The following is a 25,614-nucleotide window of genomic DNA, read 5'->3' as shown; positions in this document are numbered from 1 at the left end:
GTTTTTATATTAATATCATAAATGAACGATTATTCGACTAATCGCTAAAATGCAGGAGTGTTAGTCGACTAGGAATATCTTTAGTCGGGGGCAGCCCTAGTTCCTTTCTCTTCACAACTCTTCCCTGCCAATGTTTTTTTTTTTAAGTTGCCAGCCATCACCAGCATTTTTGATAATTTTTTGTTAATGTTTTGTGGTATAAATTTTAACGTATTTTGTGTTTTTAACTGTGTTTTGATCTGGAGATTCTGAACTCTTTCATAAGTTGTGTAAGAGCGCCCCTTAATGTATACCAGTTAAAACATGGAAAGTCGAAAATTCTGTCAATGGCGGGAAGTATTAATTAACTACACAAAAATACAAGGTATTTTAGTTACACTGTATTTTAAGGTGTCTGTGTTTTAGTGTAATTATGCATTAAAGTACTGAGTAATAATAATTGACTACATGTACTGTAGAGTTAGGGTTTGGTTTAGGGTTAGTTTCATGTAATTATGCATAATTTATAGTTTTTACTATAGTAACTACATGTAACGTGTAACAAGGACACTGTAAAATAAAGTGTTACCATTTTTTTACTATACTTCGTGAGAATTGCTGCATATACCAGGCACATAATAACTTTTTCAGTTTCTGAGAAGAGTAAACATTAATTTTCAACAAAAAATTACCATCAACTATAGACGTTGCATCCATTGATTCTGCCATGTTTTTCATTGAACACTCCCACTCTTAGTTATGACTTTGTGTAGGCGTTCATGTGAGTGAACATGACTTGAACGCACCAGCCTTCTGCTGTCATTTTCAAGTGAACCCAAAGATCTTGTTTAGTTGTTTCAGATGTCATTTAACACTAGAACAAAATTGAATATGTAAATGCACAGTGCATGTATTTCTGATGTTTCTGCAAACCCATGTGAAACAATGAAACACTGTGTGTGTGTGTGTGTGTGTGTTAAAGAAGGGGATTCTGAAGAACAACGAAGGCATCCTGAAGGACAACACGCAGCGCAGCAAGTGGCACGTCACCGGACCTGGAGGACTGGAAATGCTGATACCATCCGTGTGTCTGATCATCCCACCGCCGAACCTTCTGAGCATCAGTCTGGCACAAAAGTACGACAAAAACACACATGCACACAGATCACAGAGCAACTAACAGTGTTATAGAGCAGATATGCATTGATTCATTTATTGGCTGACAGGAACGACCAGTTCTATGAAGCCATCATGTCCGTCTGGAGTCAGATGTACATCAACATCAAGAGTCTGATTTCCTGGCAGTACTGCATGAAGGACATTCAGCACATCAACTCCCTCACGCTCACAATGGTATGAGATGAGAGCTTATTGCCCTCCAGTCGCTTTTGGATGCTTACCGTTCCATAAATAATAATAAAATCATTATATATTTGCGAATTTATGAACAAGAACAAATACCTGCCAATGGGGTAAAAAGAAATACTTAATTCAAAGGGAAAATAAAATATTTTTTCTGACCTCACTGGCAGGTATTTCTTCTGGTTTTGTGCAACAAAAAAAAAAAACACACTTCAGTTTGCTTTTTCAGAAACCAAGAGTTAATATCTTAAGTCTCTTTTTTCTTTTTAAGTAAATGTATCTTGATTTAAAGAATGTTTCATCTATTTATACTCGAAAACAAGTCAAAACCACTAAGTGAGAAAATTATTATTTTGTAGTGTGTAAAGCCACTTTGATTTTATCTTTGGTTTTATATGGAACCATGTTTCACCAATGTCTCATCCTATGGCTGCTTTAGTGAATCTTAATTAAACTCATTCAAAGATTTTTTTAGGGCCCCAAAGGCAGATATTTCTTCTGGTTTCAAGCAAAAACTCATTATATCTTAATATCTATTTTTGCTATGTATCTTGGTTTAAGAATGTTTTAGATATTTATACTAAAGAATGTAAGAAAGTCATTATTTTGTAGTTTGTAACTTGATCTGTGGTTGCATATGGAACTATGTTTCTCCAATGTCTCAATCTATGGGTGCTTTAGTGAATCTTTTATCTGTTTTAGCTGTCACAAATGCGTCCTGAGGAGTATCGCAACATTATTAAGAGCCTGGAGATTCACTACCAGGGGTTCATGCGTCACAGTCTTGGCTCTGAGATGTTTGGCGATGAAGACAAGAGAAAGATGGAACAGCAATACGCTGGAGCACAATCCCATTACGACCAGCTGGTGATCCAACTGCCCAACTATAGTAAGACCAAAGACACGTTCAACACATCCAGTCACATGTACTAATTAATATAAAACGGTTAGTTCCAATCCTTGATTCTGATTGGTCAATAGCTGTGTTTTATTTATTTGTGAGAGATCTAGTAAGCGAGTGTACCTACATTTACAGTAGATATAGCATTTTCCTTCAGGTCAGTAATAAAAAAATATTCGTAGTAAAAAATCTGTTTGAATGTCCGCTGCAATATCTTGTCCTTTTAACGGTTAAGGGGTTTTCCCGTGCCCGGACACGTATAGTCATTTGTCAGTTGCGTCTTGCTTTTAAAACAAATTTTAGTGCTTTCCATATAAAAGTATTTAGACTGGCTGACTCACTCATAAAGACAGTCTTTGCCACCATCCAATGGCAAAATAATGTAACTTCTGTTGCTATTCACAGTCAGGGACTACTTTTTCCAGTGGAAGGAAGGCTTTTAGTGATTTTATTTCATGAAAGTTGCATTGATGCATATTTTGTGGCTTTGATATTTGTATTGTGTGGTAACCGTTTAAAAAAAATCAATAAGGTACTTCAGGCTAGTGCTGTATTGTGAATGCTTTGTGTTTAAAGCCGTTTGCAGTGTCACCGTCCAGCAAACTGCATGCGCTCGTAGGTGGCCGTCCAGGCAGAGTGCGGTGCTTCATTCCCGGCTTGGAGAGCCTAGACCCGCGGTCCTGGAGGACCGGCTGGAGCAGAGGGTGTCCCGCAACGGGCCATTTGGGTTGTGGGAGAAGGGGAGTGCCCCTTTCTCCCTGGGAGTCTAGCGCTTGGCTCTGGAGGCCTCGGGCCTCTCGTACCTTATTTCTTACATATACAGGACTTAAGATGTCCATCCCTGATTTAGGATGACTTCATTTAATTACTGTTGCTTTACAAAGGAGTTGTATTTGTCTTTCAGGGGATAAAGGAGGGAAAACTGATGTGGGGAAGGTGGAGACAGATGGGAAGGTGACGGCTGGAAAGAGGGTGGTGACAACATCTGAGCAACATCTGGTGAAGGGTGGGAAGACAGTCTCCTCGGGGCTGAATGTCAATCTCATGTCAGACCTGAGCGCTCTTAGACGCAGACTAGAGGGAGCGGAGGCCGGCTTGACTCAGCATCTCCACGTGCCTCTGAAGGAGAACAGTGTACAGCAGTACTCACAAAGACTTGTGCTGCTGCAGGTACTATCACACAATTAAACATCACTACCAGTGGCATAGTCTGCTGGAACAACCAGTGATGGACCAATATATTGGCCAAGCTGATTATCAGCCAATAATTGGATTTCCAGCATTATTATTCAAGCATAAACATATAACATTTGCCTCATAACCATATAGCAAGTACATTTTTTATTTAATAAGTTCATTTGCATAACAATCTGTTTTGTCAGGGTGTACATCATGATCTGGACACCATCCAGGACGAGTACCTGCAACTGAGGGAAAGGATTTTAAGAGAGCTGGATGGAAGCACTAACCAAGAGCAGACAAAGTACCTGCGTTCTGAACTGGACCTCATCAACCAGAAACTGGGCAGTCTGCAAGGATTCTCAGCCGCATATATACAGAGGCAAGAGCATTTAACAAGGACCTATTCTTCTTTTCTCCATGTTCCTCTTTCTTTAGTGTGTAATGTTGCTGTTTGAGCATGAAAAAGCTTTGCCAAGTTCCAGTTATTCTCTATATCAGTGTCAGTGTTTCTGAACTCCCTGAAACGGCTCCATTGTAGTCTTGAGTTTTCTTCCGGCCAATCAGAGCAGAGTAGACCAATCACAACAGACTGGACCGTCTGACCAATCAGAGCAGAGTAGACCAATCACAACAGCCTGGGTCATCTGACCAATCAGAGCAGAGTAGACCAATCACAACAGACTGGGCCATCTGACCAATCAGAGCAGAGTACACCAATCACAGCAGACTGGGTCATCTGACCAATCAGAGCAGAGTAGACCAATCACAACAGACTGGGCCATCTGACCAATCAGAGCAGAGTAGACCAATCACAACAGACTGGGCCATCTGACCAATCAGAGCAGAGCAGACCAATCACAACAGACTGGGCATCTGACCAATCAGAGCAGAGCAGACCAATCACAGCAGACTGGGTCATCTGACCAATCAGAGCAGAGTAGACCAATCACAGCAGACTGGGTCATCTGACCAATCAGAGCAGAGCAGACTTATACTTTTCTGGGGAAGTGTTTCATAGGTGTTTGTGTGTGTTTCCAGGCTCACTGCTCTTCAAGCTCTGATCAAGAGCCTCCTGCAGGCTGAGGATATCATTAAAGTCCACGAAGCTCGTCTTACAGAAAAAGAGACTTCTTCTCTTGATCTGAATGAAGTGGACAGATACCGCATGACTCTGAAGGTGAACTTAATATTTTAGTGTATATATCTTATATCTTAATATGACAGCTTGTCTTTTTCTAATCAGTGTGTGAATAAGACACGTTTCATCATTTAGAGTCATTTTGAGCCTAAACACATTTAGACTTTTATCTACCTATAGAATTACTGTTTCTACAATATAATTTAAATGGTGGTTGTCATCATAACCTGAATCCAGATCCGGATGTTCGCTAACAGTAAACATACGCTGCACACGTATTTAATTTTTTCTTTACCCCTAAACGAAGAACGAAGAAGAACTTTGCCGTGAGACCCCTTTTCAGTTGGTAAACATGATGACGTTTTTATGTGGGCGGAGCTTAGGTGGAGGCAGAACGATCCCCTTGGTCGCTTCACTAACGCTAGTTTGTAAGTTTTGTTAGCTTGTTTTTTAACAATGACGGGAGAAAACCAGATTTTATCTTAATGTGCAAGGTCACTCACTGTCCAGGACCGCGATTGTTATTTGCAAAAGTAAATTTTAACAGACGGAACCAGATTGGCCGACCCGTACACACTCACTCAATGGATGGAGGATCTGACAGGATTAACGTCACCTCGGTTGAGTGGCCTGACTTCTACACCTGATAGAGAAGCCGAGCGTAAAGACAAACTGAGGGCATATAAATCTTTAGATGCCTATAACTATGTGAAGAATGGTCTTGACTTGTGGCAACATTACATTGCGCGGCCCTGCCCAGCGCCAAGGCCAGAAGACGACAATGTAAAGAGTGACATTACAGTGCAATTTTAATGATGTGAATATTTTCTAGAAAAAGAAAAAAAAATGTATTAAATTATATTAATTAACTATGTATTTTATTATTTTTTCTTACCAGGTTCTTCAAAAAGTCTATCACAATCAATCACAACAATGTTTACAATCATAGATGATTCACAAATAATCACAATAATTTAGAAAACATTATGCTATAAAATTTCAAATTGGATCCTGTAGGTGATTCTTGCACCCAGAAACACAACAAGATGACATTTAATAAAAATAATAATAATTTAAGATCCTTATTATGTAGCCGAATCTGTGCTGGTTTGTATTGGCCGCCTCCAGTTTTCACTTTTTTTTGCCTCCAGCTAACGCCGTGACGTGATTGTGACGTCGGCGCCTTAACAAGGCACAGGTTAATAGAAATCAATCACTACGGTAACCAACAAGGGTAACTATAGAAACAAAGTAAAACAGGAACTAATCACAGGAAGTAAACACTGGAACAATAGGAGCAGAAAATACACTTCAATGTAAAAGTCCTAGAACACAGAACACACAAAACACAGGGAAAATCGTGACACCAGTACGTGACACTCATTGAATATCTTAACTTTTGGGATTTAAGATAAGTTTATCCTAACTTTAAGAGGTTATTATAAGAGGTAATGCTTTTTAAGAGAGCTTATTACGCATGTCTCCACAAATGACTCATTGTGACTCGAAATGATAGAGTAACATGATTTGCCTCATTTAATGTGATGTCTTGTGCCATGCAGAGCATGAAAGCAGATCTGGAGCAGAAGAAGGGTGTTTTGAAGGCTATGGAGTCGGAGCTGTCCAAGGCTGTTCACTGGAATGGTCAAATCGACAAATCTTTCCATCAGTGTGACGTCGACCTGTCCAGATACTCAGAGCTCGTAGGACAGATGACTGACCGCTGGCGCAGGATTGTGGCTCAGATTGATAGCAGGTGTGGAGAGATGTGGTGCTGCTTCTTCTTCTTCTGACATTGCCTTGAATTTCAACATGCACGACTGTTGTAGAAAGCATCACAGCATAATTATAGTTGTAATCCATTCCTTGCTTGTTTGTCAGGGTATGGGACCTGGAAAAACAGGAGAAACAGCTGAATCACTACAAGCAAACTAGCTCCATAATGAACAAATGGATTCAGGAAACACGTCAGCGGCAAGATGCCTTCCAGATTACTAAATTCAGCAGCTTGGAAAATTTAATTCACCACCTGGAACAGCAAAAAGTCAGTCCAATACACTAGCTGATGGGTGTTTTTGTAATTTATTTGTGTCAAATAATGAGCATTAGCTCAAGTGTTTTTTCAGGTTTTTTTTTATTAATTTTATTTCAGTTTTAGTTATTTTAGTAAATCAAGTTAAATGAAAATGAGAAATAAATGTTTGAAAGTCTGAAGTAAAATAATTTTTTACACAATTTCTTTTTTGTTTCAGTAAATTATATAACTCTGACTTGGATGAAATATGTCCTATTGAGAAAAATATTTTGTCAATGAACAGGCGCTGTATTCTGAGATAAAAGGAAAGAAAGAAAAAGTGGATGATGTGGTCAAAGACTCAGACACATGTGCTGCCTCCATAAAGGTGAGACTCATATTTTCTCTATTGCTTATTACAAGTACATGTAGAAATTTTGCAGAAGGCTGAGGTCCCAGATCACTGTTTTGACAGGACTATGAGCTCCAGTTGGCGTCCTACAGCGCAGGATTGGAGACGCTGCTCAACATTCCCATCAAGAAGACTATGCTTCAGTCTCCAACCACTGAACTGCGGCAGGAGGTAACCAAACCTTTCACATGCTGCACTCAACATCGTCAACCATAGGGACAGTTCACACAAAAATCACAATTCCGTCATCATTTACTCACCCTCAGGTTGTTCCAACCCTGTATGAGTTTCTTTCTTCTTCTGAACAAAAGAAGATACTGAAAAATATGGGTAACCAAACAGTTGCTGGACATTTATAGGGAAAAAAGTACTATGGAAGTCAATGGGTCCCGTCAACTGTTACTGGTTACTGACATTCTTCAAAATATCATCTTTTGTGTTCAGCAAGCAATTCTCTGGTTTGGTACAACTTTAGGGTTAGTAAATGATGATTTTAATTTTTGGGTGAACTATCTCTTTAACATCACAGTTCCCCTGATTAACTTTATTTTGATTGTATCCATACTCAACATATCTTCACTGACTTATAACTGTTTCACTAAAGGCAACGGAGCTGCAGACACACTACATAGAGCTCTTGACACGTTCAAGTGACTACTGCAAATTCCTTGGGGAAATGCAGAAAAACATGGAGGACTCAATGGTAAGCGTTGTGTCTCAGACAAGATGTGTTGTGAATATATCTTTCCAAATAATATAATAAAATAAATAAATAGCAATACTACTACTAATAATAATAAAAATATGTCAAAAGCACATAACGAAATGACTAAAACATTAACATGAAAACTAAAATATAAGCTTTTTAAAAATATTTATACAACTATAAAAATATATATAAAATATTTAAGTTATTTTAAAATATATAAAATAACTGTTTGTAAGAGGTTAACATTTCAAATTTAAGTAAAAATAGTATACGTAGGGACAGTATTTGGAGTTCAACAGACAAAAAAGGGACTCTCTGAATTATATAATATATAATGTTTTCTTTACATTTACAAGTAATTTGTTTGAAGACTATGAATGTGATTTATACTGAAGTGCACATATAGCAAAAGTGGCAAATAGTAAAACCGGTGGTTGAAAAAACTACTACACCTCTTAAAGTCCCCCTGTAGTCAATAATTGTATCCCTTAAAACTGCCTTAATGCATTAAAATATCTTGAATGTAACTCTACACTCCTGCCTCATTTAGTATGCGTGGTTCTATGAATATGCGAATGAGCCCCGCCTCCACTCACTCACTCACTCAGAGATCCACTCGTTGACGATCACACGTTGATCTGATTGGTTACAAGGTAGTTTGTGACATCAGAAACACCAGCGATTTCAAAGCGTGTTTTTGAGACTGTCTTTGGTTCACTGCAATTTTAAGAGAAAATACTCGGCAATGCTGTCGACTTATGAATTTGAACATGGTTTGTCTTAAAGCATATTTAAAACACCACACAGACACAGCTGGATTTTCACAGTGCTAGATTGAAGGACACTCGTTCAGGACACTACAGGTCATTCACTACATATGAGTCAAGTTAGCAGGTATAGGGTCAAGGCTGCATATTAGTAGTGCTGATGCCAAGTGTAGTACAAACAAGAAAACAAGAATGAAGTACAATGCTCAAATGCTTTTTTAGAAGTGAGACCTATTTGGTAGGGTTAAATTACATTCACTTAGTATTTTATTTATTTTTGTTTACCACCACTACTTAATATGGAATTTTCTTTTTAATTAGAGATGGAAGACTGAAATTGGGTGTTTGGAGGAGAATCTGAGACGTCACAAGGAGAACCTCGACGATCAAACCCGGAAGAACAAGTCACTGGAGGATAGTCTGACTCACTATCGGCTGGAGCTGACCCAGTCCAAAGAGCAGCTTATATCTATGGAGGAGTCGAAGAGAACCCAGGCTAGGCAGTTTAGTGCTGCTCAGGAAAGCCTGGACAGCACCCAGAATCAGCTAAAGGCATTACAAGACGAGGTCTCCCGCCTCACGTTTCTCATTGAGGATGAGAAGCGCAAGCGGAGGCTGGCTGAGGAGCGATACACCACCCAGCAGGACGAGTACGAGCTTGCTATCCGCAAGAGACAGAAGGAACTGGACGAGCTCAGCATGTCCAAAAGCCAGTTTGAAAGGGCCATCAAAGACAAAGAGCGGGAGATTGAGCGGCTGAAATTACAGCTAGAGGATGAGGCCTCCCGGAGAAGTGCAGCTGAAGCTGAAACCTCAAAGGTAAGATCGCAGTTGAGCCAGGAGATTAATAGCCTAAAGCAAACTTTTGAATCTGAGATCCACATCAACAAGACCAGTGTGCTCAAGTCAACACAGCAGAAAGATGAGGAATCGGCAACTCTGAGGCTTCAGATGGAGAGGTTAGCCTCTGAGAAAAGAGACCTGGAAGATGAACTTAGAAAGGTGAAGCTTTCGTTCTCCCACGTAGAAGCGGCACGGAGGAAAGCAGAAGAGGATGCACTGCAGCAGAGGTCTTCGGTGAGTGAGGAAAGCAGGAGCAAGAGGGAACTGGAGACACAGATCCAGCTCGTAATGCATCAAAGGGAAGAGACTGAAACAAGACACCGGATGGAACTGGCAGAAGCCAACAGAGTTGCTCAGGAAAGGGCCCGTGAGATCACCTTGCTGACCCAGAATCTACAAGACGAGACCCGAAAGAGGAAAGCCATGGAGGTCGAGAATCATAGCATCAGACAGTCTCAGGCTGAGATACTCGCTAAGCAAAGTTCAACCACTGAGGTCATTAACAAGTTAAAGATCTCTGAGCAAGAGTTCCTGGTGGTAAAGAGAGAGATGGAGATGCAAAAAAATGAAAAGAGCAAGTTGGAACAGAATGCCACCAGACTGCAGAGTCGCATCGTTGAACTGCAGTCCAAGGTGAACGAGTTGCAAGCTGAACTGGAGAAGGAGAAGAGGAATAATCAAGATGACCTCACGAAGAGGAAAAGGATGGAAACGGAGCTGGAGAGGGTGAACCAGATGTGCCGGGAATACACCACTACCATCACCACTCTACGGGTCCATCAAGAGCAGGAAAGTGTTTCTGGACGCAAGTATGAGCTGGAGCTTCGCAGCTCTAAAGGGGAGTTGGAGAGAATCCAGAAGGAGTACAAAATCACCTTAGAGAGTCTGACCAAAGTGAATGCAGAACTGAAGGCTTTGCAACAGCAGCTTCTACAGGAACAGGCCCTTGTCCGTGAGGCCAATCAACGAAACGATTCCCTCTACAAGACCATAGAGGAGAAGAGTCGAGCACTAAATGAGAGCAACAGCGAGATTGAGAAGTTGCAGAGCCTCACTCAGAATCTTACCAAGGAGCGTCTGCGGCTTGAGGAGGAACTGAGGAGTGTGCGACTGGAGCGAGACGATGTGAAGAGAAGCCTGAGCACCATCGACATTGAAAGTGCTTCCCGATTGTCTGCCATTCAGTTCCAGCTGCAAACCAGCAATAACAGAGCGCTGGAACTGCAGGAACTAATCAATGAACTGACTAAGGAGAGGGAAAGTTTAAGGGTGGAAATTGCCCGAATCCAAAAGCAATTCACGGAGGTATTTTTTTTTGAGCGACACAACTGATTTTTTTTTCTAAATCAGTTGAATCAAAAATACATCACTATTTTAAGTTATATCACAATGGCTTTGCTGGGTAACGCTTTACTGCATAATGTTTGAATGACCTTTGAAAGCACGTTTCCTGCTTAACACTGCATGGTTGCAATCTTTTTTCATATTTTCTCTGGTCGCCTAATTTTTGTTGTTTTATTCTAACCATGTTTGAATCATTCATTTTTTAATTGTGTGATACATAAATATTTCCTTTGTTAAATCCTCTGAATTAATCATAATCAGAAATATTTCTCTTTCTGTTTCCAGACTTCCATGATCATCCAACGATCTGATGCCAACTACAAAGAGATTGTGCAAGAGAGAGATAGTCTTTTAATCAAACTGAAGCTGTCGCAACAGGACAAAGACAAGCAGCAGCGATATGAAGAGGAGCTCAGGCGCATCAAACTCTCCTTGGAATCTGAGACGAAACAGAAGCAGCGTCTCCAGGATGAAGTTGATCGACTTACCAAGGATTTCAAGTACTGGAAAAGCCAATACGAGTTAAAAGAGGGGCAGATCAGACAGGGTGAGGTAGATAAAGACAAAGTTGAGAGAGACAGGGCCTCCTTTCTGAGTGAGATCCAAAGATTGACCGCTGAGCTGAGGAGTGTGGAAGAACGCTACAAGAATCGTCTTCAGACCTCGGACAAGGAAATCTCAGAGCTCTCCCGAAGGAAGGAGACTTTGGAAATTGAACTGAGGAGGTTGCAACAGCGTCCGGTCGCATCCTGTAAGAATACGCAGACGGATGAGATTTCCAAGCCTGTCTGTGAGGGTAGCGTCCAGAAATTCACAGTGAAAGGTCTGCGTGGAGAGGTCTCGCTCACGGAGCTAGTGGATTCCGACTTGCTTGATCAAACAGATTTGGATAAAATAAACCAAGGAAAACTAACAGGGAAAGATATCGAGCACAGACTTAGATCGTACCTGGGTGGCTCTGAGTGTATCGCTGGTATCTACGATGAGGCCAAGAATAGGGTCATGCCTTTTTACCAGGCTATGAAAGAAGGTCTGATTCGACGGGGAACCACACTGGAGCTCCTGGAGGCCCAGGCTGCCTCTGGTTTCATAATTGATCCGGTCAACAATGTCTGCATGACGGTGGAAGAGGCGTGGAGGAGAGCTCTTGTGGGAAAGGAGTTTAAAGACAAGCTACTCTCTGCTGAGAAGGCCGTGACAGGATACAAAGATCCTGCCACAGGAAACATAATCTCCCTCTTTCAAGCTATTGAGAAGGAGATCATAGAGAAAGGTCATGGAATTAGACTGCTGGAAGCTCAGATTGCCAGTGGCGGCATCATAGATCCTAAAGGGAGCCATCGAATTGATGTGGAAGTGGCGTACAGGAAAGGCTACTTTGACCGTGAAATGAATGAGATTTTGTCGTATGATGGCGACGACACCAAAGGTTTCTTTGACCCCAACACCCATGAAAACCTCACGTATCTGGATTTGAAAAAGCGGTGCATCACAGATCCTAAGACTGGGCTCATCCTTTTGCCTTTGAAGGACAAACAGAAGCCGAAGCAGGTGACCTCTCAAAAGAACACACTTCGCAAGAGGAGAGTGGTGATCGTAGACCCTGACACCGGTAAAGAGATGACCGTACGAGAAGCGTTCCACCGAGAGTTGATCGACTACGACACTTTTCTAGAGCTTTCCGAACAAGAGTGCGAGTGGGAGGAGATCACTATCGAATCTTCTGGTGAAAGCAGACGCTTCCTTGTTGATCGTAAAACTGGAAACCAGTATGACATTCAAGAGTCCCTAGAGAGGGGGATTATAGATAGACAAACCTTGGAGAAGTACCGTGCCGGGACTGTGACACTCACTGAGTTTGGAGCTCTGATCACAAGTAAAAGCAATAGTTCGGAGCTTGCCATCTGCTCCAGCAGTCCTGAGGATATTGCTAATTGCAGTAGTCCCACGCAGATCGCGCCATCATCTCCAACCATCCGCAAACGCTTTGCCAGTGTATCCATTACACTCTCCCCTCCATCTGATATTTTTGATGACCAGAGCCCCGTTGGAGCCATTTTTGATTCAGAGACCCTAGAGAAGATAACCATCCCTGAGGCACAGCGGCGGGGAATACTGGATAACCTCACCGCTCAGCGGCTCCTTGAAGCCCAGGTTTGCACTGGAGGAATTGTCAATCCTTCCACTGGCCAGAGACTCTCCTTGAATGATGCTGTACAACAAAGCATTATTGACGAAGACATGGCTATCAAGTTAAAGCCAGCACAGAAGGCATATGCAGGTTTTGTGGATGTGAAGACCAAGAGGAGACTTTCTGCCGCTGAAGCCATGAAGGAAAAGTGGTTGCCTTACGAGGCAGGGCAGAGGTTTCTGGAGTTCCAGTACCTGACCGGTGGACTTATAGATGCAGAAAATGGCCGCCGTCTGAGCATTGAGGAGTCTATCCGAAGAGGATGGCTTGACGGCAAAGGGGCACAAAAGCTGCAGGACACGAGGAACTACATTAAGAACCTCACCTGTCCAAAAACCAAACTTAAGATCTCATACAAAGAGGCAATGGATAACTGCATGGTGGAGGAGAACAATGGCATGAAGATGCTCCAGGCTACCTCCATGTCAACTAAAGGCATAAGCAGCCCGTACAACGTGTCGTCAGGACCAGGCTCTCGCACTGGATCTCGCACTGGCTCGAGAAGTGGATCACGCAGAGGCAGTGTTGACTACACCTCTTCAGTTTCTTACAGCTACACCAAATCTTAGCTATACAGTTAGTTGTGATGCCTATGCTTAGAGTGTACAATTTAAATTTAAGTAGGATTTTCTAATCAGGAGGATTTCAGTATGGGTTTGGGATACAGAATGTAGATTGACTTGTTTTAAACACATCTTCTTTTACTTACTTTCACTAGCACTGATACATTTTCTTGGGTGTTTGAAATGTCTTTTAGATTATTAATGTAATGGTATTTTTCATTATTTACACAAGGGGATTTATAGATCTAATGTAATGTTTTCATCTTTTTTATTTGGTTTATTCCGTATATGAGATTGTTTTCAAATATTTTCCTTTTTGCATGTTTTATTCACATTTTGGTTTTACACTTATTCATTTAGCAGACACTTCTATCCAAGAAATGTAACAAGCATTGCCGCTCAAAGCCAATTACAAAGTTAGAAACAATTACTCTTTTATCTGAATCGTCTGCTGGCTTGGTATCAAAATACATCTACTAATTTCAAAGTAGAAATCATATAGTTTGCCTATAATGAATTAATATTTGATCTGATTGTGTTTATATGGAGCCATTTAAACAATAAAAACTATTGAAATATAAACGACCATTCTCTCTGTTACTTATAATAAGTCCAAATTATTTCTATAGCATCACATTTGAAATTCCCTTTTACTCTTCACACCTTTCTTTGCAACTAAAACCTATGAGAGTCCAGGTTGTTAACTTGTAATTTGTGCTGGCACGTGATTAACTGCTGACTAAAATTACATGAGATATAATGATTTTTTTAACAGGTTGTAGTGTAAAGATGCTCCTTTAGAAACGTGGTACTTTTGAGTTCTGATTTGGTTAGTTTTATGACAGCATGCCTCATGTGTAAATGCATTACTACAACCTGAGATGCATTACATAAATTATGTAAATGAAAAGCAAGTTAACACTTTATTGGTAAAACTTAATTTTACAGTGTCCTTGTTACATATGTTATATGTACTTACCAAAGTAATAACAGTAAATTATGCATAATTACTAACCCTCAACCAAATCCTAATTCTACCCTAACCCTATATTAAGTACAATAACAGTAAATTATGCTTAATTACTAACCCTCAATCATATCCTAATCCTACCCTAACCCTATAGTAATTACATGTAGTTGCTTATTATTACTCAGTACTTAAATATTTAATTACACTGTAACAATGACACCTTAAAATAACATGTAACCCTTCATTTTATAGTGTCCTTGTTATACGTTACGTGTATAGTTATTACAGTTATACAGTAATTAAAACCCTAATCCCAAAAACCCAAACCCTAATCCTAACCCAATACAAGTAGTTAATTATTATTACTCAGTACTTAAATGTATACTTTCACTGTAGCATGGACACCTTAAAATAAAGTGTAACCAAAAGCACTTCAGATGCAGCCTCTGTGCCACTTTTTGCAGATGTTGCTGATACTGGTTTCATTTGATTGGTAACATCCCAATTGTTTCTTATTATTCTGATTACATTTATAGATTAAGTGTAAGAATTTGACATAAAAGATGATGGTTACATGTGATGAGGTCAGAAAAAGGGCTTTATAAAGGTTAAAATACACCTGGAAATCAAATTGGGAGGCAAATATTGGCCCATTCATGGAAAAATAGTTTTCTGTCGCTGCAATGAACTGACCACCACAGAGAATAAGAAGAATATAAAAATATTCATGACCAGCCAAGGCCTAAACCAGCCAAGATAACAGAACAAAAACGTGTTTATTCTTAGATACATAATACAATCTTTATGTATTGTATCAATACAACATACTGATGTTTGTCTTGTTTTGACAGACACAGTTAATAAATGAGTAATGTTTTGGATACTTGTTGCATGTATCTAGAAAACATACATGTGAGGGAAATTAAATGCAATCTCAAATATTTAAATTGGTCATGACAAAAATCCTACGTTTACTCCAAAGCGAAGGCTATTCCACTAAGCATCAGAGTCTTGTTCAAGCACTGAATGGTCACAAATAGCTCATGATTATTTCATTTGTGTGCATCCATGAAGAGATAGTGGTAACACTTTACAATAACTACATGAATAATCATGTACTAATATCTTAATTAATAATTACTTGACTATGAACTAATGAATCAAGACATGTACTAATGAAGAACTAACCGTAACTACGACATGAGTCATATGAATTCCTGCATGAATATACCATCTTAACTACACGTTAGAACATGCTTTTTAATTAATGAATTAATTAACACTTTTGGGTAACCTAAATCAAACATGCTCTAGATTAGAAGAAAGATGTATTAAAAGGGCACAATGTAAAATTGTTCATAAATTTGCCACCAGCAACTGTCACAAACATCATTGAATGACACTAGATGTCTTGCAATATTTACATTGAACCTTACTCATTGAACACACATGATGCATTCATAATTAAAAACAATTTAATCTCATTTCGTTTTAAGTAATTCCACTGCTGCCATCAAGAGTGAAATATCTACACTAATATATCCATTAAACAGATGTAATTTTAAAAATGAAAATTAGTGTTAGGACAGATGATGGTTATTTCTGTGGCTATTTTGTGGATTCGTTTACTGTCTTTATATCATAATGCAGTCGGATGTTAGTCTTATTTTCTTGCCCCTTCAAAATGTGTCCCCTTTTCTCCGTTCAGTTCCTTCTCCATCCAAATTCGGGCACAGCACCTCTGCTCTTCCACTTCTTTACAAACCACCGAAAAGCACCAAATGATATCTGATCTAGAAGAGCTGAATATGTATAGAACATGTGTAATTGATAACTTTTTAAAGATGTACTCTTGGAGAGCCAAGACAAGAAATGACAATGATACATTAACAAGTCATGAATTCATGTTACTTTATAAGTAATTAATGATGAGTTAGTAATAATGTGCCCCCTCAAGTAAAGTCATGACACAGTCATGCATTAACAACCCATTACTTTATGTTAGTGTATGGTTAGTTAATTGTGAGTTAGTAATGATGTGCCTCCTCAAGTAAATTCATGACACGATGCACTTCAGAAATCATTAAATAAATTATGAATAAACATATACAATGGCCATTCTTGTTCCTTTACACCCATGGTAGAAAAAAAAGATAAAAATTACGTGTAGTTCTTTTATTTTTATTTATACAGTTAAACATATATGGACTTAAAAGAAAGTCCAAACATACCTGTAAAGACACACATAAGACACGTTTACATGTAAAATATGGAATAAGCTATAAGCTAATGCTAATTGAAGCATATATATAAACAACAAAACATACAGTTAATTATTGTACATAACCTCCTGACACCTCCCAAATACAACAGATATGCAAACATGTCTTTAATTATTGATTCTGTTTACCAACGAAGTCAACATTTATGAGATTAAAATGGCAGCATTACCATAGGAACACAACTAAAGTGCCGAGAGAGCACCGAGTGCGCCACTAATGAGTGTCCCACCAGAAACAAACCCTACATACTGTAGTTCCACGAAGAAAAGGCGATATTACTAAACATAGGCCTAAATAAACTATAAAATTCAGACAACGGTTTAGATCCAGTTAGATTTATTAGTGCTAGTTATTAGTCTATTTTACACGTTTGATTAGACGGATATGTGTAATTAATGGTTAAAAAAATCATGTGCCATTCTAATTATGTCACAAACCTGCAGATAGCAGATTATGATATTACAGTTTAAATTATGGCAGTATTAAATTATATGTTTAATTCAAATTTAGATTACTTCTTATGTATTCTTACGGAGACTAATTGATTTAGTTTACCCTTAAACTTTAATTAATGCATTAACTATCAAACATGTACTAACATGTTTAAAGCTGCTGTTATTCATGCATGAATCAGTATGACTCCTGTGATAGTAAAGGGTTGCTCTTCATTGATTCATGATGAGTTCATATATTCACTAATCATGAGATAATGTTGAAGTAATTCAGGTATTAGTAGATGATTATTCATGCCCTGTTACTTTAAAGTGTTACCGAGATAGTTAATATTAATCTAATGTATTTACTGTTCTGGTAGACCCGTCTCATTTCTGCGCAAGGTTCCAGTTAAAACTGGATCAGAACCAGGGGTTCTCAAAGTGGGGCCCCCGAAATAATGTGCCTAAACGAGTCGCGTATTTAAACCATCTGAAACGTGCTGAGACTTAAATTCCAAAGTTACTTATATAGTGCATTTAATGTCAAATAAGCAAAACGTAATGCTTAGAAAGTGGACACTTAAAGGTTTTTATAGACGTAGTTCTCATGTCTGTGAGACAACAAGTAGGCCTATTCACTTTTGGTTTTCGAGTTTGGTTTTCGATTTGGAAGTTTTTTCATCTATTATAAGGGGGAAAAATTAAGCGCGCGCAAACAACATTTCATTTCTAGCATTATTCATCATCAAAATAAGAAAACGAAACATAGAAAAAGTTATTCGGCTAAATTTAAATAGTCTGTTGTGCTGTGTGTCGGTCGTGCACCGTATACCGTCACACTGGTGTTATTCCCAACCTATTTTTGTGTATGTGAAGGATGTTTACTGTATTACGTGGATATTGGGACACTAAGTATAAAGCCTTGTTTACATAATAAATGATAGTTTAGCATCTAAATACATGTTCGGATATTCGCATGTTCGCATATTCATGTGAATATGTAAAAATTTGCCTATAACTTGTAAATGTTTATTTCATATAGGCTATACTTTTTCATTCATGTTTTGTTCTGAATTCCGTTTTGTTGTGGAGTGAGGGGAACTAAAATGCATGTTTGTAAACATTGATTTTTATTTAATTGTAATTCATTAAATGATTCAAAGATGTTTGTTTCCGTCAACAACTTAAGTTTGAGCTGGTGCTGTTGTATTTTTAATAGTCCATATTTACCGATGGGGTTGTGCCAATAAAATAAGCACATTGTGTTGATTACGTTACTCCACCCACATTAACTTTGGGTTTAATCGGAAGGAGATCCTTGGAATCTTTTCTAACCTATTTATTTAAAATACGTGCCTGTCCTCTACGCCTCTGGGAACAACCTGTTTTTGCACATTTCACCATGTCTTTGCATCCTTTAATTTCGTTAAATCATCCTCACTAGCCTAATACATGTCCTCAACATAGAAGAATATCTTCATGTTGTAAATAACATTAACTATTTGGTCATATTTGAGTTCAGACAACTGTACAGACACCTAGTATTTATGTATTCAACCCGAATATGTATTATGTATTCGCTGCAGTAAGTAGTAATATTTATTTATAATTTGTTCAACAGGGAAATACAATGAAATAGTACCATTAACATGATCCAATTTGAATTTATTAACAAATACAAATGAAAGAAAGAAAGAAAGAAAGAAAGAAAGACAAGTTGTTACAAAGATAGACGCCCTTTCCTGAAGGTAAAATGTAAATTACAGGCTGTGATGACGACACTGACCTCGCCTGAACTCAGGAGTACACGTACACGTAAACGTCACGCCCATAGAGGTCACGCCCCTTACTGACAAGGAACTCGTTTGAAACCGCAGATTTCTTTAAAATAAAAGTTCAGATGGAAATATAAGATTTCATTAACAAATAAATAGGTTTCTCAATGGTCTAATTTTATTTTTATTTTTTAGGGGGATACAATACACAAAGTGTACCGTTCTGGTTGTGTAATTTATCAGTTACGCCGAACAGAATGTTTTTTTAAAAACTTTTATTTTGTAAAGTTGCCTGCGTCACTTTGACGTAAGGCATGTTACATCATCGTGTTCCCGTGCACGCTGTCAGTCACGCACAGCAGTTCAGCCGGCAGAGAAGAGCTTCAGTCCAGTGTACAGCAGAAAACTACACAAATAGGTATTTTTTTTACCCTTTATTTAATATCTGATTATTTTGCCTGTATAAATAGTATGTTTAAATAACATAGGACGACATTTTGTGTTTTTTTTAGGGAGTATCTTATCTCTAAACTATCTCATGAGGAAATGTCTTCTTTAATTGAAGCTTACAATAAGATCTAAATGTCATATATCTTTACATTTCATTACATATTTACTTTATTTAGTTAAAACAGTGTAAAGTCACTTTTTAAATGGCTTGTATGTGTCGTTGACCTTCATCATGACACGACTATCACTTTCGCTCAGTGAATCAGAAGAACTGACTGATTTCCTCAATCTGAAGCTAGGTTTATATATTTGGTGTAACGTTAGGCCTATGTATCATTAACCTCGTCTTGCTGCTAACGTTACTCACAAATGACATGAAGTCTCGAGACCATCTTTTTGTAATAGTAATAGTAGATGTAATAGTCTTATTTTGTAATGGTAGGAGATGATTTAATATGTTTCACAGTATAACATGGTTCATATAACGCTATGAATCTCTTAATATGTACGTGTGTCTTTAAGAACCATTCAACAGATCAGTTGTCTATTGACTAATTAATTAGCGCGTTTGATTAATTGGCTGATATGTATACATTTATTATTTGCTGTTTCATTTATTTAATGTTTTAAATACACTTGTCAGCAGTAAAGTGTCAGAGAATGGCCTTTCATTTATGACATCCAATCTTGTTTTGATGTTTTTGCCTTTTAGCCAAGATGATCCCGGTTGAATATGAAGACAATGAGTCCAAGTTCATCAGGAAAGCCAAGGAGAATCCGTTTGTCCCTGCAGGTAAACTCTCGTAACCTGTCACTCGCTCACATGTGTGCAGTATCTCTCTGTTAAATCCCCCCCCTCATATTTCACTCTTAATAATAGTCTATTTATAAACGCATTCTATCTCTTTACCCATAAGTATTGTTACAATCACTTTATTTCACATCATCTCTGCCCCTGGTGTGTGCGAGCGCAAGCGGAGATCCTCTTCTTCTGTGAGACCCGTTTCATGTGAAACCGCAAAGAGTTTGCTTAGGGATGCACGATATATATCGTTATCGGCCGATATTTGTTCATTTTTAATGTTATCATTATCGGCCTGATAAGAAAATGTAGCCAATATATTAAAGCCGATAAATAATGGATTATATACTTCAGATGTTTAGGGTTGGGTATCGTTTGAATTTCGATTCCTAATTTTGATTCTAACAAGGTAAAAAAACTTAGATATCATTCATATTTATTTTAAGTCTTATCGCAAAACATTGAATTGTAGCTGAATATCATGAACACAAATCAACAGGCTGAAGAACACTTACACAAGGAGCGTTTGCCTGTGGTTTAAAAATAACACAGAAAAACAACTAGCCGAACTAATATACATTTCAAGCATTATTAAAGACTAGTAAACACTCAGTAATTAAACAAGAATAAATACACAAATTAGCAATCTCACAAATAAACAACTGAAGAAAGATGCGACTGAAATAAACAGTGATTTAAGATTTTCAGGTTTTCATGTTCAGAAACTGTTATCAAATGTAAAATAGCACTGGACTTTATGAATGAAATATACATTACAAATATAGTTACAAAAGTTATTCAGTCAAGAACGAGTTTGTTGTTTGATTAACGTTATTATAAATACACCTGAAAATCTTAAAACTGTTTATTTCAGTCGTATCTTTGTTCAGTTGTGTTTATTTGTGCGATTGCTGATTTTTTTATTTGTTCTTTTTTAATTCCTAAGTGTTTACTTGTCTTTAATAATGCTTGAAGTTTGCATTAGTTCGGCTAGTTGTTTTTCTCTGTTAATTCAATGTTTTGCGATAAGACTAAATGTGAATGATATCTACGTTTTTGGAATTGAATTCGGAATCGTTAAAATGCAAACGATACCCAACCCTATTTTGAATTGCTTGAAATACGATCACTTTGAAAAAAGGGAAACACAGTTCAGCGCAAGTCTGTCATATAAGCTACATAAAATCATAATGAGATAAAAAAACATTATAATTGTGTGTTTGGGACATGAGACTTTTAATGCTGAGACTTTTGTTTTTGTAATTAGGCTCTCAAAAATTATATAAAAATCTGGATTTAGATTTACCGGCCAATATATGGGTTATCGGCTTTCAAATATAAAGAGTTATCGGTATCGGGCAATTTCTCCATATCAGTGCCTCGCCTCGCTAGTTTTGCTGTTGTGAATGCAGTGCGTGACATGGAGCCGTCGGTCACGCTGTGATGTGTGTGTTCAGGGATGCTGGGGTTCTTTGGCATCGTGGCGTACAGGCTGATGAAGATGAAGAACCGAGGAGACACGAAGATGTCCGTTCACCTGATCCACATGCGTGTGGCGGCACAGGGCTTCGTGGTGGGAGCCATGACTCTGGGTAAAACAACAGTCTTCAAGCCTCTTCATCTTCACCCGTAACCCTGCTGTAAACATGACCTGTGATGTGTGTGTGTGTGTGTGTGTGTTGCAGGTGTGGTTTACTCCATGTACAAGGAGTACATCCTTAAACCCGCTGAAGCACAGAAAGCCCTGGAGCAGAAGACACTGGAGAAGTGAAGAATGTCCTTAATACCGCCTCATATCAAGGTGTCGCTTTGTATTTATTGCACACATCATTTAGGACTTTTTTTTTTTTTTAAGGATAAATAATTCCTATTTAAACATTTAATAAACCAGGTTGGTGTGTCCATTTTGTTGCCTGTTGTTTGAGAAACGTTGTAAGGGATGGAATAGTGGCTATTTTTGTATCTGCTAACTACTATTTATGTATTATATCAGAAGCAAACTGATGAACCGCGTATAATGGTTGTTTTTGACTGTATCTGAACTGATTTATGCTGCTTTCATGTTGATGTGGCATGAAGACCTCTGTACCTTATCATTCAAGATTTGTGTAATTTAAGTAGAGTAAAGAAATTCCAGGACAACAACCGTAACAAACCATCATTCTAGTTATATTTGTGAAATGTATAACGCACAGAACACAAAACGAAAGACTTCACCACTAGTGAATGATTTATGGTACTAGTTCTTTACAGAATATTCAGGAGTTGAAGCAACTCTTAGGTATGAGTGTGTGAGTGTGTGTGTGTGAGTGTGTGGAACAAGAGTCGCGTGTTCTTTTGTTGATTGATCGATTTAAATAACTATGGCACCTTTTGTTTAATATTTCAAATGAAATTCACAATATTATACTAAGTGACATTTATTTTGAGGATCTCAGCTACCGCTCTGTTTATCTTTGCCAATAAAAAAACATTTTAATTCAATAAAGACTTCTGTTTATTTCACTCTCATGTGAGATCTGAGATGTACGGTAGCTTGTTTCCGCCACAGAATAAAACATTTTATCTCGCGCTTTCAAATTTATACCACGCAATTCTGATATAAACATGAAATTCTGAGAAAAAAAGTAAATTGCAACTTTATATCACACAACGTCCAAATCATTTTTTACTCTGTGGCGGAAACAAGCTTCCATAACGGTGTGTGTGTTTCACCGTACACTCTCTTGTTCTGTGGCGTTTATTTGCATGTATGCACTATGCACATTGTCTCTATGCATGAGATGCCAGTTTTGTGTAGATGCCCTATTATGTGGTCAAGCTGTACAGGATATGATACCATTATACTATTACATCCCAAAATGCAATTTGACCTTCTGTTTCCAGTGTTATAAGTCAAGTCACCTTTATTGGTATACCAGGTTTATACAGCGCACACATCATCTGTCTGAATACTCTACTCTGATTGGCTGGAAAATGTGCAATAAAACAGTGTAATAAAGTAATTCCAGTCAGTTTAATCACAGTTTTATATTAATGTCCTGCTTTCATTGAAGCACACATTGTTCTCACAGATATTGCCTAATTGTATTATGTGGCTTTCATCATGGTTTATGAACTCCTGAAACAGCCGGTCACACCCAGCAACTGCGAGGTAATGTCCAATCATTCTCTGCCATCTGTACTTATTACATTTAAGCAGATTCATGTCACAAGACAACAAGTGACTGAGGCAGTGCGTCCCCTTGGGATTTGTAATGGCGTCAGAGACTCGGGTCAGTTCAACATCTCTCCTGAAGGACCGAGTCTCAACAAACATGTCCATGTCCAGTATAAACACGGGCCTTCAGCGTGAGAGTCTTCACACACTCTCACGCCACACATCATGTTCTCACGCAGAGAAAAACACTACTTCTGATGATCTCAGATAAACTCATTTCACTTTAAAAATGCCAACATCAGTCGCTGTCCTGTGGACTTATTGCTGCAAAGGGATGAAGACAGAAATATCAGCTGTTAACTTCGGCTGGAAGAAATGGTTAAAATACAAATTGGGTAATTTTGATCATATCTGGTTTCATCTTGTCTATTATCTTGATAGCAGAAGCAGTTTGAGCATTGACGCCTCATTAGTGTGGCAGGACTTCATCTCTAGGGAGGGATTATCTGTGCACTTTATATATACTGTATATCCGTTTTGTATGTCTGGTTCTTTGTATGTACTGTTTTCATTTAGCTTTCCCCTTTTTTTCTTCAGTTATACAACAATAACTGTTGGATTGTTGGATGCCTCAATAAAAAAATGGGATGTTATTGGTATTGTACTAGACACACAGTTAATTAAGAGTAATGAGCAACTCTGAAAGTATGTTCTTCACACTTAAAACTCAAAAACAATAATTTTATTTTTGCTTTTCTAATTGAGATTCTAAAAGAAGAAATATAGAAATAAAAGTAAAGAATACTTGAAACCTTGTTCATTTGTTAGTTATTTCCTGGATAATATATTTGTTTTTTCCCCTGATGTTATATGATTGTAACAGTACACTGAGTTCTGCTCTAGTGTAAATATTAATAAGGATGACGTCAATTTCAAACCATTTCGAGCCTGATTCAGACCCTGACAATGTTAACGAGGATCGTGCAGAACGGATTTCACGCACAGACTTTGCAAGCACGGATTTCACAGGACGATTCACATTGGTATGTTTTTTTGTAATTTTATTATACATTATAGATACGATGTTATCCACCATTTAATCGTGATATTAGTCGGAAAACTATGTTAATACAAACAGTAATCGATTACAAAACCATGGTTAATTTTCCAAAGGAGCGGTGAACAGTCTTACAAAAGCGAGAGCTTACAAAAGCTACAGTAAACAAGCTGCTTTCCATAAAATGTGCTGATAAACGTTGGGGTTTTAATGTTCAGGAACAACGTTTAAAATAAATGTTAACCACTCTAAGTGATCAGCCTGTCACACCACGGTCCGAGGGAAACAATAGCACAAGACCTTGAACAACCTCCCCCTGATTTCCAGTTCATTCACGAGTTCCTTTGCCAATGTAGTCTTTAAGCTAATAAGGTTAAGTGTATTTGGCTTGCTGTCTGCAGTGGAGGGGCTTGAGGAAGCAGCTTCAACTCGAGCTTAGATAAACCCCCAGTGGGACTACTAATGCTTGGATGAGGATTATGGTAGCAAGATGCCTAAATAATGCAGGTGGAGTTGGGGAGGTGGAGGGACGCCAGAACAGCGGATGCCAGAGCAAGGTGATCGAGCGGACGCTTATATGCTCCGGCCGTTGATTGAAAGATTAGATGGGTTCACTCCTCCCAAAAATTACATTGTAAACTTCACTTATTTGTTCGATGATATATCACCTGTGCCTGGATTGTTAGAATGGGTGTGGTTATATATATATATATATATATATATATATATTGTATATAAGACCAGCATTTGTTTGTGGTCAGTCTTGAAGTTCTTAGGCAGATTGATTGTGTATGCCTATTTGGCTGAAACAAAAAAATACACACAAAAAAATATGGACATGATTTGAAAAGGTTAAATGGTCCTTGAATTGTGTAAACTGAGCTTATTGGATATGAATGGGAAGCTCATTTTAAGAGATATCAACCTCAAATTTGAGAAATAACTTTTTTTACATGTATGGCTTTGATTTTCTCACAGTTTTAGAATAAACCGTGTTTTGGAAAATACATTTTTCAAATAAAAATTTAAAAATGTATTTTTGTGCATTTTTCATAACAATTTATTTAAAATTATATTCAAGTTCCCATTTTTCACTTCAGCAATAATCTGCCCTGTGAGATGTCTTTATAAAGAGATCAAACTTATGTTGCTCCAAAGCATTCAAGATTTATGGCAAAAATATTAGATAAAAACATTATCGAACAAAAATAATTTCATTGTAAGTTACTAAAAGAAAATAATAATAAAAAATCGTCATTTTTGACCGACACGTGAACAG

At 38.1% G+C, this 25,614-nt stretch overlaps 2 protein-coding genes across 5 annotated transcripts in view; both read left to right on the top strand.

Annotated features, from left to right (window-relative positions):
- dspa (desmoplakin a) overlaps positions 1-13,987 on the top strand; it is a 39,150-nt gene extending 25,163 nt beyond the window's left edge. For 2 of the 4 annotated variants that reach the window (XM_077217266.1, XM_077217264.1), the window contains 13 exons: positions 962-1,116; positions 1,206-1,332; positions 2,044-2,230; positions 3,147-3,412; positions 3,625-3,803; positions 4,463-4,601; positions 6,125-6,318; positions 6,444-6,606; positions 6,881-6,964; positions 7,052-7,159; positions 7,593-7,691; positions 8,786-10,612; positions 10,937-13,987. In XM_077217266.1, the coding sequence (XP_077073381.1) occupies positions 962-1,116; positions 1,206-1,332; positions 2,044-2,230; positions 3,147-3,412; positions 3,625-3,803; positions 4,463-4,601; positions 6,125-6,318; positions 6,444-6,606; positions 6,881-6,964; positions 7,052-7,159; positions 7,593-7,691; positions 8,786-10,612; positions 10,937-13,411 (6,003 nt within the window). In that variant the 3' untranslated portion in view covers positions 13,412-13,987. The remainder of the gene's footprint in view (positions 1-961; positions 1,117-1,205; positions 1,333-2,043; positions 2,231-3,146; positions 3,413-3,624; positions 3,804-4,462; positions 4,602-6,124; positions 6,319-6,443; positions 6,607-6,880; positions 6,965-7,051; positions 7,160-7,592; positions 7,692-8,785; positions 10,613-10,936) is intronic. The other 2 variants (XM_077217267.1, XM_077217268.1) reach the window with 1 other exon arrangement.
- A 1,504-nt stretch (positions 13,988-15,491) lies between these two features.
- higd1a (HIG1 hypoxia inducible domain family, member 1A) lies at positions 15,492-22,606 on the top strand. The gene is made up of 4 exons (XM_077217283.1): positions 15,492-19,284; positions 20,029-20,109; positions 21,576-21,710; positions 21,804-22,606. Exons 2-4 carry the CDS (start codon positions 20,034-20,036, stop codon positions 21,887-21,889), a joined length of 297 nt encoding a protein of 98 aa, XP_077073398.1. The 5' UTR covers positions 15,492-19,284; positions 20,029-20,033; the 3' UTR covers positions 21,890-22,606.
- The last annotated feature ends 3,008 nt before the right edge of the window (positions 22,607-25,614 follow it).

The sequence above is a fragment of the Siphateles boraxobius genome, unplaced genomic scaffold (assembly GCF_051911475.1).
Source record: "Siphateles boraxobius isolate OS27281-9 unplaced genomic scaffold, OSU_SipBor_1 72, whole genome shotgun sequence".
Classification (NCBI taxonomy): Eukaryota; Metazoa; Chordata; class Actinopteri; order Cypriniformes; family Leuciscidae; genus Siphateles; species Siphateles boraxobius.
This window is presented reverse-complemented; position numbering and strand designations above follow the sequence as displayed.

What these genes read in the sequence shown, in the direction of transcription:
- higd1a (XM_077217283.1), top strand. Translation starts at nt 20,034, where the DNA reads ATGATCCCGGTTGAATATGAAGACAATGAGTCCAAGTTCATCAGGAAA. An exon ending in GAATCCGTTTGTCCCTGCAG is followed by an intron (nt 20,110 to 21,575) that starts GTAAACTCTCGT and finishes GTGTGTGTTCAG; the next exon opens with GGATGCTGGGGTTCTTTGGC. An exon ending in GGTGGGAGCCATGACTCTGG is followed by an intron (nt 21,711 to 21,803) that starts GTAAAACAACAG and finishes TGTGTGTTGCAG; the next exon opens with GTGTGGTTTACTCCATGTAC.